Below are 13,216 nucleotides of genomic sequence, written 5' to 3'. Positions count from 1 at the left end.
AACTCGTTTTTTAGCGGAAAACCAAAACCTTTTAAAGGCTTCAAAAAAAATAAATCACTTTCTTTTTTCTTCCCCAGCAGCTTGATCGGCCGCCGCCGCCACTGCCCGTGTGCGGCGGGCGAAGGACGACATGTGTTGGTTGGCTCGTCGGCGGCGGAGGTTACGAGGGGCCGAGGAGAAGAAACACCTCGTGTGACAGCCGCCGCGGTAAAGGAGGCCCCGGGGCCCCGTATGGAGGAGAGGATTTCCCTGCTCATAAATATCCAAGTTTTAAGATGGAAAAAAAAAAATGGCAGAAGGAGGTTCTGTTCTGACGTGGTGAAGCTCCGCCCCCTGCAGAGGCGGGACTTCCCTCCTCCAACAAGCCGACACGGCGTCCTTTCAAATGCTTTTTTTTATTCATATACAGGTTTTATTCCGTTACAAATAAAGTATATCATAGGAAATGAAGACAATCTACTGCGTCTGGATTCAGAAATACATCAGCCGCTGCGTTATACCGGCTGTTTACATGACATCAGGGAACACGTCAGTGGTATAACACGTGATAAACAAACTAACGCTTACAGGAAGTTGATACATGTGAAAAGTTCTCTTCGCTTTTGCTGGTTTTTTTTTTTTTTTTTGGGTTTTTCAGAGAAAAGTAGAAAGTGTCACGGGTCCCAGGTTGGGAAGGTGGGGGTGGGTGGGGGTCTGGTCTGAAGACACTCCACGTCCTCCATAGGACAGTCTGTGATCTGGGACCGAAGAACACGCGTGTTAAAAAAAAATAATTTTTAAAAAAAAAAGTCGCTTTCAAAGTAAAAGTACGGCAGATCAGCATCGTCTGACTTCACAATAAAAGAATCCAGCGTCCGCGCCGCTCCAGAGACTCGGGCGGCGTCGGATCCCAGAGACAGGTCCGTCTGTTGGGGGGGAGGGATTGGGCGGCGCCCCACCCCCACCCCCCCCTCGTCAGCGAGCCCCCCCAGCCTCAGTTGACCGTGGGCACCTGGTTCAGGCTGTACTCCTTGGCTTTGAGCCGCAGGTTGGCGATGCTGTTGGCCATGTTCATCCCCTGGGAGGCGTTGGTGTTGGAGCAGTTGGGCGGGTAGGTCGCCATGGCGCTGACAGAGGGGGGAGGGGGGAGAGAGCTGTTTAAGTCAATCCACGGGACTTTTAAGAAAGTTTCATGAAGATGTTTCGTCCAAGAGGCTTCAGTTCTGAAGGTTTCTGGTCTTGTCCCAGCTCATTAACCCTGGGGGGTGTGGTCAGTGCTTTGAAACCCGTCAGCGGTCAGCCAGACCGGTTTCCAAGACTGCCGTTGAAACCCATCTGGCTCCTCAACAACGGTTGATGGGGGTGCAAGTGGTTGTCCAAGGGGGGGGTTGTTGGTTAATGGTTGTCATTAGCATGACGCACATTACCTGGGTTAATCTGCTGAGTCGTTCTTTTAGGGAGTTTCAAACGGACAAGAGTGTAAATAGGCAAAAGGTGATGTCGCAGACCACCCCCCCCACCCCCCGTTCAGAGATGGCGTCTCCACTTTGGCTTCTTTCACTCCTCTCTGAAAACATCAGTCCAAGACCTGAACGTCGGTATCCTGAAATGAGAGTCCCTCTTCCTTGAGGTGAAGGACTGCCGAGTCCAGTCCTGGAGGGGGCTGATTGGGTCTCGACTATGGTCGTTGGAATCTGAACAGCACTGACCACACCCCACAGGGTTAATGAGCTGGGACAAGACCAGACACCACCAGAACTGAAGAAGTCTCTCGGATGAGAGACGAAACGTCTTCAAGAGACTTTCTTAAAGTCCAGTGGACTGACTTTAACAGCTCTGGACAACCATGACCTGGATGACTGAGAACCTACAGACACATGTGTTACGTATAGATGACATGAACAGAAGATGCATTGATTGATTGATTGATTGATTGATTAGTCTGTTAGTACACTGGGGAAGACACCTGGGGGATAAAGGTAATGCAGTGACCTCTGACCTCAGAAACTTTTGTGAAACTTTATGACGGTGACACAGCGACGCCCACGCCCACCTTCAACAGGTCGCTGTGTTTTTCTAAAAACTAATATTAAGTCTGATCGACAGACCGATCAACATAATAATGTCATCATTCAATCATCAACTAATCAATAGAACCCCCCCCCTCACCAGAGGGCTGTAGGCTCAACTTTCTGTATGTAGGAAAAGGAAAGCCTACTTGTTCTCTGAGGGCAGCATTCTCTGTGGCCCCGGCCCCCGCCTCATTCCTGGCCCCGGCCCCCCCTCCGGCATCGGATACCAGCTTTAGGATCACATACAGTCAAGTGTTAGCACCATGTTAGCATTAGCAGCATTCCTGCTCACAGCCCAGACAAGGGGTCACTGGGGATCCGGGGGGGCTTTCACACGCTTTATTTTCACATTATCGCCTCATCAGGGGGGTCAAGGGATGTTGCCCCGCCCCCCTGACCGTGACGATGTGGAGTGACTTTCGAGACAGACGAGGTGGTGAGGAAGAAGAACTCCAGTCTGTGATGAACAGACAGAAACCCGTTACCGGAACCAGAACCAGTACCACGTGACCAAAGAGGACCGTCACGGTCCCTGTACTCTGATGGGGGGGGGGGCACATGTGGGGGTTCTGGATCAGGTCCAGAAGCAAACAGCAGAACTTGTCTGGACCTGTTCAGGTTTGGGGGGTTCAGGCGTCGGCCGTCAGAAACGTTTAAATAAAGTTTGACAAAATCAAACTGGCTCTGGGTCAGACTGGGAGGATCAGAGGGGATGAAGACGAGGAGGAAGAATGAGGAGAATGTTCCAGAGGAGAGCAGGAAATGAAAGGAAAACATGCTACAGTACTGCAGTAGTACTGTAGTACCACGTGTGTGTGTGTGTGTGTGTGTGTGTGTGTGTGTGTGTGTGTGTGTGTGTGTGTGTGTACCACAGAACAAACTACAGTACAGCAGTTCTGTGGTACCTAACAAGCTTCGCTTGTACATGGGAAAACTAGACAAATATTTTTCATTATTTTATTTTTAATCGATATTATTATTATTACTATTATTATTACAATTATATTACTAGTGTTATTTTTATTATTATTATTGCTGTTGTTTTTTTATTCATCTGGTTCAGATGGAGTTCTTCCCCTGCTGTCCACAGACCAGCTGCATAGTTGTTAGCAAAGCTGTTAGTCCAGCAGTTAGCATAGCTGTTAGCACAGATATGTGTGAACTTCAGGTGGGTGCAGTGCCTGGTATCTACCTGTAGGGGGCGGCGCTGCCCCAAGACAGGTAGTCGTTGGGGCGTGGTGCCGGGCGTGGGACGATGGGCTGCTCCACCGCCGTCACGTCTCCTGAGTAGGACTTGAGCAGCGAGGCGTTTTTGCTGGCCAGCATGGCGCGCTCGTTCCGGCGGAACTTAGCCCTCCGATTCTGGAACCAGACCTGGACTCAAAGAAGAGGCAACAGGAAATCAAGAGGAGATAACTGGAAGTCAAGAGGAAACAACAGGAAGTGAAGAAGAGACAACAGGAAGTCAAAAGAAGACAATCAGAAAGTCAAGAGGAAACAACAGGAAGTGAAGACAAAGGGAAGTCAGAGGAGACAACAGGAAGTTACGAGGAGATGACAAGAACTCAAGAGGAGACGACAGGAAGTCAAGACGAGACGACAGGAAGTCAAGAGGAGACGACAGGAAGTCAAGAGGAAACAACAGGAAGTCAACAGGAAACAACAGGAAGTCAAAAGGAGACAACAGGAAGTCAAGAGGAGACAACAGGAAGTCAAGAGGAGACAACAGGAAGTCAAGAGGAAACAACAGGAAGTCAAGAGGAGACAACAGGAAGTCAAGAGGAAACAACAGGAAGTCAACAGGAAACAACAGGAAGTCAAAAGGAGACAACAGGAAGTCAAGAGGAGACAACAGGCAGTCGGAGTCTCTGCCCCGGACCAACAGTCAGAATGTAAACGTCTGCCGGGCCTCGTTTCTGACCACGTTCCACATGGTTTCTGAACCAGTAACCCCCCACCCCCTACAGACGTGAACTAAACAGAGGGTGATGGTTTGGCCCTGGGGGGGCGCGAACACCGTCCCTCTGTGAAACCAGATCCATTAGGAGCTGACGCAGCGCCTCAGGAATGAGCTCCTCCATCAAAGGACTTCTGCTACGCATTAATCACAGATGTGCTGCGTCTCCTCCAGCAGGCGCTCCACGCTCCCGGAACCAAGCCAGGATCCAGAACGGGCCCGGATCCAGAACGGGCCAGGATCCAGAATGGACTAGGATCCAGAACAGGACAGGATCCAGTACAGCTAATGATCCACAACAGGCCAGGATCCAGAACTGGCCAAGAACCAGTACGGGCCAGAGTCCAGCTCTGCGACTTTTATTTTGAAAGTTTTATTCCATATAAAAACATGTTTAATGTTGTCTTTTATTTTGAAAGGGTGGTCTTCATGTGTCACCACTTCCCCCTCTGATCAGTTCGTCTGCGTTTGAGAGTTTCTGTCAATAAAGTTCAGACTTTCAATCTTCCTGAAAGAAAGTAACAACTAAAAGTTTCCAGTTTCCTCCTGACGAGCCTCGTCGGGCGTTCTGGAACTCTGGTCCCTGGGCTTTGTCTGTCAGGTTTGATCCGGCGATCTGATTGGTGGAGCTTGTTTTAGTTACACAACAAGGCCCAGAAGAATGGACTCACACACGTGTTGTGTAACAGAAGAACCGACGAGCCCAACACGGAACGTTTGAGGAACGACACAAACATATGAAGATGAAACGTGGCGTCACATTGTTAAAAAAGAGAACTCAACTCCGCCCACTGGGCGGGTCCAGCCCCTTCGTTTGGAGCTGCCGTTCTGCTGCAGACGGAGTCTGTCGAACATGTTTGTCACTGGTGTGTGACCTCTGACCTATAAACATCATCAAACCCATGGCTGGGTGATTCATCGGCCGTCACTGAAGACACGCCCTGATCATCGCCTTCGACGCCCCGTCATGTGAATGTTGACGGCCCGACGGAATCTGTTAGCGTAAGAGCTAACAGATGAGGACGAGCGGCGCCGCCAACAGAGCCCTTCATTAACCAGTCAATAAATCCTCATGCTCCTGAACCAGAACTAGAACCAGACCTGAAGCAGCATTAGGACCAGTCTGAACCAGGCGTAGAACTGGTCCTGAACCAGCATTAGAACCAATTCTGAACCAGCATTAGAACCAATTCTGAACCAGCACTGACACCGGTCCTGAACTAGGGTAGAACCGGTCTTCAACCGGCACCAGAATAGGACCTGAACCCATAATTCAACCACCCGAATCTGTCTGTCCATCTAATGAGTGAGTGAATGAATGATTCTTTATACAAGGCGAATCCTTACATGTAAGCCTACTAACACTAACCAGTTCTAGAGTCTAGATTAATGGTAACACGTAGGTCTGACCAGTCTAAAGTCTGGACTAATGCTAGAGTCTAACCACCTTAGACTCACATGTTAGCATTACTCTAGACACTAGAGTAATGCTAACATGTGAGTCTACGCAGTCTAGAGTCTGTATTGATGTTAACACGTGGGTCTAACCAGTCTAGACTATAGACTAAAGCTAACAGTTGGGTCTAACCAGTCTAGACTATAGACTAAAGCTAACAGTTGGGTCTAACCAGTATAGACTTTAGACTAAAGCTAACAGTTGGGTCTAACCAGTTTAGAGTCCGAACTAATACCAACAAGTGGGTCTAACCAGGCTAGAGTCTAGACTAATGCTAACACATGAGTCTAACCAGTCTAGACTTGACTCATGCTAACATGTGGGTGTAACCAGTTTAGAGTCAGTACTCATGCTAACATGCTAGCCACGTGGCGCTGCTGCCGGTACCTGGACTCGAGCCTCGGTGAGGTTGACCCGGCGGGCCAGGTCCTCCCTGACGAAGGCGTCGGGGTAGTGCGTCCTCTCAAACACCCGCTCCAGAGCCTGCAGCTGGCTGCTGTTGAAGGTGGTCCGGTTCCGGCGCTGCTTCCTCTTCTTCTTCTCCTCCGTGTTCATCTGTTCATCTGCAGGAATAACAAGAAAAAACCTGAAGCCTTCAGAGGAACCAGGAAGGGGAGGCGGAAGCTTAAAGATCACACCAGCCAATCAGCAATCAGTACAGAATCATAAAGATGCCCTCATCAGATGTTAATAATCAATGGAGTTCATTCAGACCTTCAAGAAAAAATTATCAGAAAATAAAATTTAATAAAATAACAAATACAATTTGGTAAAATATAAAGCATGAAAATTATATATAGTACATTTGTTAATAAATATCTACAGCAGATAAATAAACTAATATTTATGTCAACAACATGAGCAAAAACATCTAATAAAAACTATGACTATTAAAATATATTAAAAGTTCCAATTTAACTTAAGGCTCAAAGCAACGACAACAACAACGACGACGACTCTCCAATAACACGAGAAGGAAGACGAGATGGTCAGAGTAGACCTCTACGAGGACGGTCCAAACAGAGACATGTGACACTGCCCCCAACAGGAAGCTGTCAGAACACAAGTTCAGAGTCACCCAGTGGATTCTGTCTGGACCAGAAACTGGACCGGTACCACAGCGCTCAGTAAGACGTCAGGAAGTCAGGTTTTTGATAAGTAACCAACCAACCAACCAACCAACCAACCAACCAACCAACCAACCAACCACAAAGTCAGTCAGCTTCATTGTCAAGTGTACCATATGTGCACGACGTACAGTACAGATGAAATTGCAGTCCTCTCTGACCCACAGTAAACAGGCAGTACAACAGGCAGGACATAAGGAAGTACAACAGGTAGTACAACACAGGCAGTAGAACAGACAGTACAGTAAAGCACAAAGTATGAGACGAAAACGACAAAGCAGGAACAGCAGAACATGAGGGTGAGAACCAGGGGACTGAAAGCTGCTGGTGAAAACATGAGAAAACAAAACACTGGACAGAAAACATTGGACAGAAAAGATGAGACAGAAAAACACGGGACAGAAAACATTGGACAGAATACACGGGAAAGCACACACAAGACAGAAAACTCAAGACAAGAAATGGGACGAAAAACATGAAACAACAAACATGGGGCAAAAAACATTGGACGGAAACACAAGACAAAAAAACGGGACAGAAGTACGGGACAACAAACCTGGGACAGAAAACATGGGACAGAACCAACGAGACAGAAAACACGAAAAATAAAACATTAGACAAACAAACATTAGACGACGGATCGTCTCTCATCAAAGCTTAACAGCGAGTCCAGTTCAATACGTAAAAACTAAGTTCTGAAGAAAAAACGACGACAAGAATCAGAAAGAACAGATTGGAGACCGAAAAACGGAGGAACACCGACAATAATAACAATAACAATAATAACAATAACAATAATAATAACAACAATAATAACAATAATAACAATAACAATAATAATAACAATAATAATAATAATAATAACAATAACAACAACAATAATAATAATAATAATTGATGAAACAGAACAAAAAAACTGATTGGTGACATCAATTTCTGGAATATTAAAATTTCCTTTGTATTATATAAAAATATTTTGTTTCATAATAAAATCTTAAAATTAAATTATATTTTTATTAAATAGTGAAATCAGATTTTTTTAAATTTCATAATAAACTTGTCATTTTATTAGAATTCTAAAATCTGCTGTGCTTGTACTGTAAAATACAAATGTGTTTTTGTATAATACAAAATAAATGTTTTGTTTAATAATAAAATCAAATTGACAAGTTATCTATTGATTATCTATTGATGGTTTTTAAACCCCGATCTGTCGTGTGTTTTTAGCGTGTTGTCGTGAGCGCTGTCCGCCACCTCTATGAACACGGAGACGATCCACCGCCTGATCCCTGACCTCCAGCAGACAACAAACAAAAACCACTCAGAAGAACAAAACCGGATCAGAACCAGTTTAGAACCTACGTATATAAACACACACTTAAATGAAGGATCTGGTTTGGACCTGAAGGACTTCATCGTCTCTTGAGGTCTTTACCGGATTTATGGTTCTGAGTGTCACAACGTGGTCTTTCAGGTGGTCGATGGCATCATCTGATTGATTGCATCATCTGATCGATGCTGATCAATAACAGACTGTCCACGTCTTTAAATCCAAACAGGACTAAACGAGGCGTAAACGAAGGAACTCTTCCTTCATGTGGCGACGAAACCTTTCATGTTGTAAAACCATAAACGTGATTTATGATGTCATCATAAACCATCAGTCCTGATAGGCCGACACCGGCACACCCAGAACCTGGATCTGATTGGTCGTCTGTCTGCTGGTTTTGATCAGGATCCAGATCTTTAAATCCTGATCTGGATCAGTTTCAGCTCTGATCTGATCTCAGGTCAGTCTGGATCAGGACTATCTGTACCTTTAATCTGGATCAGCAGATCCAGATTAAGACAGGATCCAGATCAGACCCTGATGTGCGCTGGATCTGATGATGTCATCGGGTTGTTATCAAGGATAAGATCCGATGAAGAAGATGCCTTCAAAGACATTCCGGTAAGAAAAGTTTAAATCCCAATGTGTTAAAAGTTATTTACTGTTTTGTTTACCTGGAGGTGTGGCCTGTTTATTTATTTACATTCTTTCCTGTTGATAAACCTCAACCACTTCTGATTGGAGGATTCTTTTCAGATATTTATTAACATTTGCAAACGTGTTGATCAGGGCGGGGCTTGATTACATTTCTGTCGAATCAATAATCAACGCAGCACGTCAGCAAAAACACACACACACACTATTTGTTTTGTCACCATGTTGTCTAATTAGAGAATTAACCCCCAGCGCCCTCAGCAGCCCCCTCCCCCCCAGCCAATCAGCAGACAGTAAACTGTTCTGGCCTCTTAAAATAAATAACAGAGCGCTAAATGTTCCACAGCGCTTGAACGCCTCGTCCTCCCTTTCTTTCGTTGTTTTGCCGGGCGTTATCAATGTAGGATTTATTGATCCTTCTGACGGGAATCTGAAGTTGTCATTTACTTCTCCATCAGTTATTGATCAGCATATTGATCCTCATCAGAAACAGACGGGCTGCTGACCTTTGACCTTTAATCAAGATGAGACTTCCCAGCGGCTGCAGATGTAAAACGACTCCGGTTCAGATCCGTCAGCGACTAAAGCGACCGCTGGAATACGGCGACGTTAGGTCTGAACCAACGAATAACAAATCAATAACCAATAAATGACAATAAAATCCAAAGCAGTGCCTTCAACCGTTACTGATGGAGCGACATCCCATCATGTCATCGCCTCATCGTGGTGGTGGTGGGGGGGGGTGGTCAAACTGAGCCCGGTCAGACGGTTCCATCACATTCTTCAGCGACCCGTTTGTTTTAATCTGTTTGTTTTAATCTGTTTGTTTGTTTGTTTTAATCTGTTTGTTTGTTTGTTTTAATTTGTTTTTTGCTTTAATTTGGTTGTGAGCCGGAAAGTTAAATTTCAGCAGATGTCAAGAATTTTTTTTTTAAAGCTGGTAAAAACGTGCCGCTCAAACAAAGATTTAAATTCGAGGAACAAAGTTTGACTCTTTATGTTCATCCGTCTCCACTCAGACAAGCAAATCCATTTATTTCTGAAACTTTGCTTCATGTTTTGCTAAAATTCAGCTAAATTTCAGTTCAAGCGAGGAGCCTCTGCTGGATCAATCGATTCTGATCAGATTATTAATTATTAATTAGTCAAGATTAATTCTCGGTCAAGTCGTCTTCTGATTTACAAGTTTCTGTTTTACAAAATGCTGAATAAGACATTTTATATCATTGGTTATTTTTTGCCTCCATGTGGAACTAAGATAATTTATTTATTCCACTTAAATTATGGAATTTCCTCAATGGTGAGAAAAAGTTTCTGTTTAATTTTGTCGCCGCTGAGAGATTCTGACATGATTCTGGATTTTTATGTCATTGGATTAAAATCAAAGCGAAATTTTGTGATCTGAAGATTTGTAAATAATTACAGAAATAAATAAAGGTTAAATATTTTATGTGAAGTTGCGGTTTTTCTTTCTTGACAGAAAACTTTCTTTTTTTTCCTCATGTTTGTTTTTCTTTGTCTTTAGATTCAAATGAAAGAATAGAATTATAAACGTTGGGATTATTTTCTGCTTCATCGTTTTATGACCCTCCGGAAGTTTAACACAAAATATAAAAAACAACAATAGTAACAATAAAAACAACAATAAAAATAACAATAATAATAAAAAATAATAATAACATCAAGTTAAAGTTTTATGGACGTCTGCTTGTTCAAACTTTACAATCTGAAGATTTAATATAAAATATTTATTGTTTGTGATTTACACTGTCATTATTTATATTTTCTTTACATTTATTTATTCATATATTATCTTAAAATATGTTGGCCTTTAGCTCATATTTATTTATTTATCAATTTTCAGTATACGTAGATCCTGCCTTTATATTTCAATGTTTTATCCCAGTTGTAAAAAAAAAAAAAAAAGAAGAAGAAGAAAAAAGAAAAGTTCCAGATCGTTGCTGAAATCAAAAATCATTTTAACTGGTCTGTGTGGTTCTGAGGTGAAACATGTCAGACAGTCAGAACTGGGCCTGGAATGGACCCAGAATCAAAACCAGCCGCTTCACATAAATCAATTCTTTAATTTAAACCGTTTCACATGAATCAATTCTTTATTTTAAACTGCTTTATGAATAAATTCTTTATTTTAAACTGCTTCACATAATTTTTTTTTAACTTTAAACTGTTTCACATGGGGAAAAAAAAAAAAATTCAAAATCCTCCACATGAATTAATTCTTTATTTTAAAACTGCTTCAGTTTTGCTGGTAGCTGAAATTTAAAAAGTTGAAGGCACTCAATAAAAATTTTAACAACAAATAAATTATAATTTGAGAAAACCTGTAAAGGTTCAGGGTTCATTCATTAACTTGTTCACACGAACATAAATCTAATTTGTATGTTTATTTGTGTTTGACTTCATTTATTTTCACACATTAAAAAACGTTTAGACGTTTTTTGTTTTTTTTTAAAAAAAACGTCTGGCGGCCTTTGGGTGAAGCGTTAAAATCATCATCATCATCACCATCGATCAGATTAATGATGAGCGCTTGATCGGTGACGTCAAACACCTCTAAGGGATTAAAGCTGTTTTATGAAATATGAAATGATTGTGTTGCATTCAGGGCGTGTCGGAAAACACGCTTTTTTTTTGTTTTTTGTCTCCACGCGTTCACGCGCGCCGCGGCTGTTATTTGATTCCTTAATTGTTGGATTGAAGACACGCGCGGCCGATCGGCTAATTATGACAAACGATCGCGTCCCGAAGTTCTGAAAGTGTTTGACAGGCCGAAAATAACCGAGAATTAACGACGTGACCCGACCACTTCCTGCCGCGGAGTTCTCACAGATTTTTTAGCCTTTAAAAAAATAACAAAAACACTCATTAAAACCTTTAACGTCTCTGTCAGGGTGGGGGGACGGGGGGGGGAGGGAAAAGGGGGGGGGGAGGAGAGTTTACGGACTCCACGGAGAGACGGACACTTTGGCGTTCTGTTCAGGCGTGAAGCAGAAATTTAAAAATGAGCAATAATTGAAGTAGAAATTTAAAATTAACAGAATTTTTTTTAAAAACAAAAAAATATTTAAATTAACAATTTAGAATTATTAATTTGAAGCAAAATTTTAATTTTTACACAATTTGAGGTACAAATTTAGATTTAACACAATTTGAGGCAGATATTTATATATATTTTTAAATTAACAGAATTTGAGGCAGAAATTTAAAACTGACAGAATTTGAAACAGAATTATAAAAATTATAAAAACAGAATTTGGGCAAAACATTTGAAACACGCAGCTGGAGTTCAGAAATATTAGGTCCTTTGGGGTTTTTTTCCCCCCAGCCAGACAAGAAAAAGGTCAAAGAAAATAAAATAAAATTCCCAACTTAATTAGATATAAATTAACAACAAATTTTGATGTCTGAGTCGCGCGTGTCGGACGGCGGGTCACATGACTTCACAGTAATAAAGCTGGACTTATGGACCCGAACCGACAGATTTACGACCCCCGGGTTTGACTCGCAGGCTCGTCCCTGACCGGCATCACCAACTCCGGTGTTAACGGTGGATTAATGGGTTCTGGGGGGGGGGGGGGGTAAGTGGTGTTTTGGGGGAGTTGGGGGGTGGGGGGGGGCGTCAGGGGTTGATGCATGACCAAAACTCACTAATGGAATCCGGCCACGCGCGCCGCACGCGGGACCCCCGCGAAAAACAAGTCGATCAGAAAACTTCTCCAGAAGTTCCGCGGCTCGGTTCCGTCACTTACTCTCCTGTTGGGTCGTGTCGCTCCCGCTGGTCAGCCCCGGGGACTCCAGCATACTCCTCCCCGCCTCCCCGACGCTCTCGTCGGCCTGGGTTCCGACCATCTCCCCGGCCTCCTCCAGGTCCAGCAGGTGGCTGACCGAGAAGTTCTTCTTGGCCTGCAGGGTGTCCAGGTTCGACGTGATCGGGCTCTCCAGGCGGTTCGCCAGCGCCGCTTGTCTGTCCATTACGTGCGCATAGCTGGAAGTCATGACGCAAAAAAAAACCAAAAAAAACGGGAAAATAATAATAAATCACGGAATCACGCGCGAGCCCAGAAGATCCGGCGCGAGCCGCGGCTTCAGAACCGGAAACGGACTCGGTTGTTCCGAGCGGGACGGCGGCGCTGCTCGCATCCAGAGGAGCCAGAGGCGCAGACTAAACTTCAGCAAAACTTGTGGTTCCGGTTCCGATGCGGGTCTAGAGGCGATCCATCCGGGTCCGGAGCCGCTGCGTCCCGCTGAGGAAGGAGTTCTTCACGCCGGACCGAGTCGCGTCTGAGCAGGAGGAAGGCGCCGCTGGTGCTGCTGCTGCTTCTGATGATGATGATGGTGGTGGTGGTGGTGATGATGATGATGATGAGGATGATGATGATGACGACCAGATGCGCAACAAAAAAAAAACAAAAAAAAGGCTCGTGCGTGCGCAAAGCGTGCTGGGATCAGCCCCGGCGCAGAGAGGCGAGGACGTCACCGCCGCTCCCGCCCCGCCCCCTTTCTCCCACTCCCCCCTCCTTGCCCCCCCCCCCCTCTCAGGGTGAGAGAACCCCGTAATTACGTGGCATTGCCTTCATGTCGCGCGTGACGATTCACGCCCCCCCCCCCCCAAACACACAC

At 44.3% G+C, this 13,216-nt stretch overlaps 1 protein-coding gene across 5 annotated transcripts; it reads right to left on the bottom strand.

Moving 5' to 3' along the window:
* Positions 1 to 376: 376 nt before the first annotated feature.
* Positions 377 to 12,936, bottom strand: prrx1b (paired related homeobox 1b). Of its 5 annotated transcripts, none has more exons than XM_068319945.1 (6): positions 12,346 to 12,936; positions 5,852 to 6,027; positions 3,244 to 3,425; positions 2,198 to 2,281; positions 992 to 1,133; positions 377 to 737 (listed from the first exon to the last, which is right to left on the bottom strand). In XM_068319945.1, exons 1-6 carry the CDS (start codon positions 12,590 to 12,592, stop codon positions 654 to 656), a joined length of 915 nt encoding a protein of 304 aa, XP_068176046.1. In that variant the 5' UTR covers positions 12,593 to 12,936; the 3' UTR covers positions 377 to 653. The 5 variants fall into 5 exon arrangements, with proteins under 5 accessions (XP_068176046.1, XP_068176047.1, XP_068176048.1 ...); XM_068319946.1 differs by having other exon boundaries at positions 992 to 1,106; positions 12,346 to 12,935; XM_068319947.1 differs by lacking the exon at positions 2,198 to 2,281 and having other exon boundaries at positions 12,346 to 12,934.
* Positions 12,937 to 13,216: the final 280 nt, after the last annotated feature.

Source organism: Antennarius striatus, chromosome 7, assembly GCF_040054535.1.
Source record: "Antennarius striatus isolate MH-2024 chromosome 7, ASM4005453v1, whole genome shotgun sequence".
Classification (NCBI taxonomy): domain Eukaryota; kingdom Metazoa; phylum Chordata; class Actinopteri; order Lophiiformes; family Antennariidae; genus Antennarius; species Antennarius striatus.
This window is presented reverse-complemented; position numbering and strand designations above follow the sequence as displayed.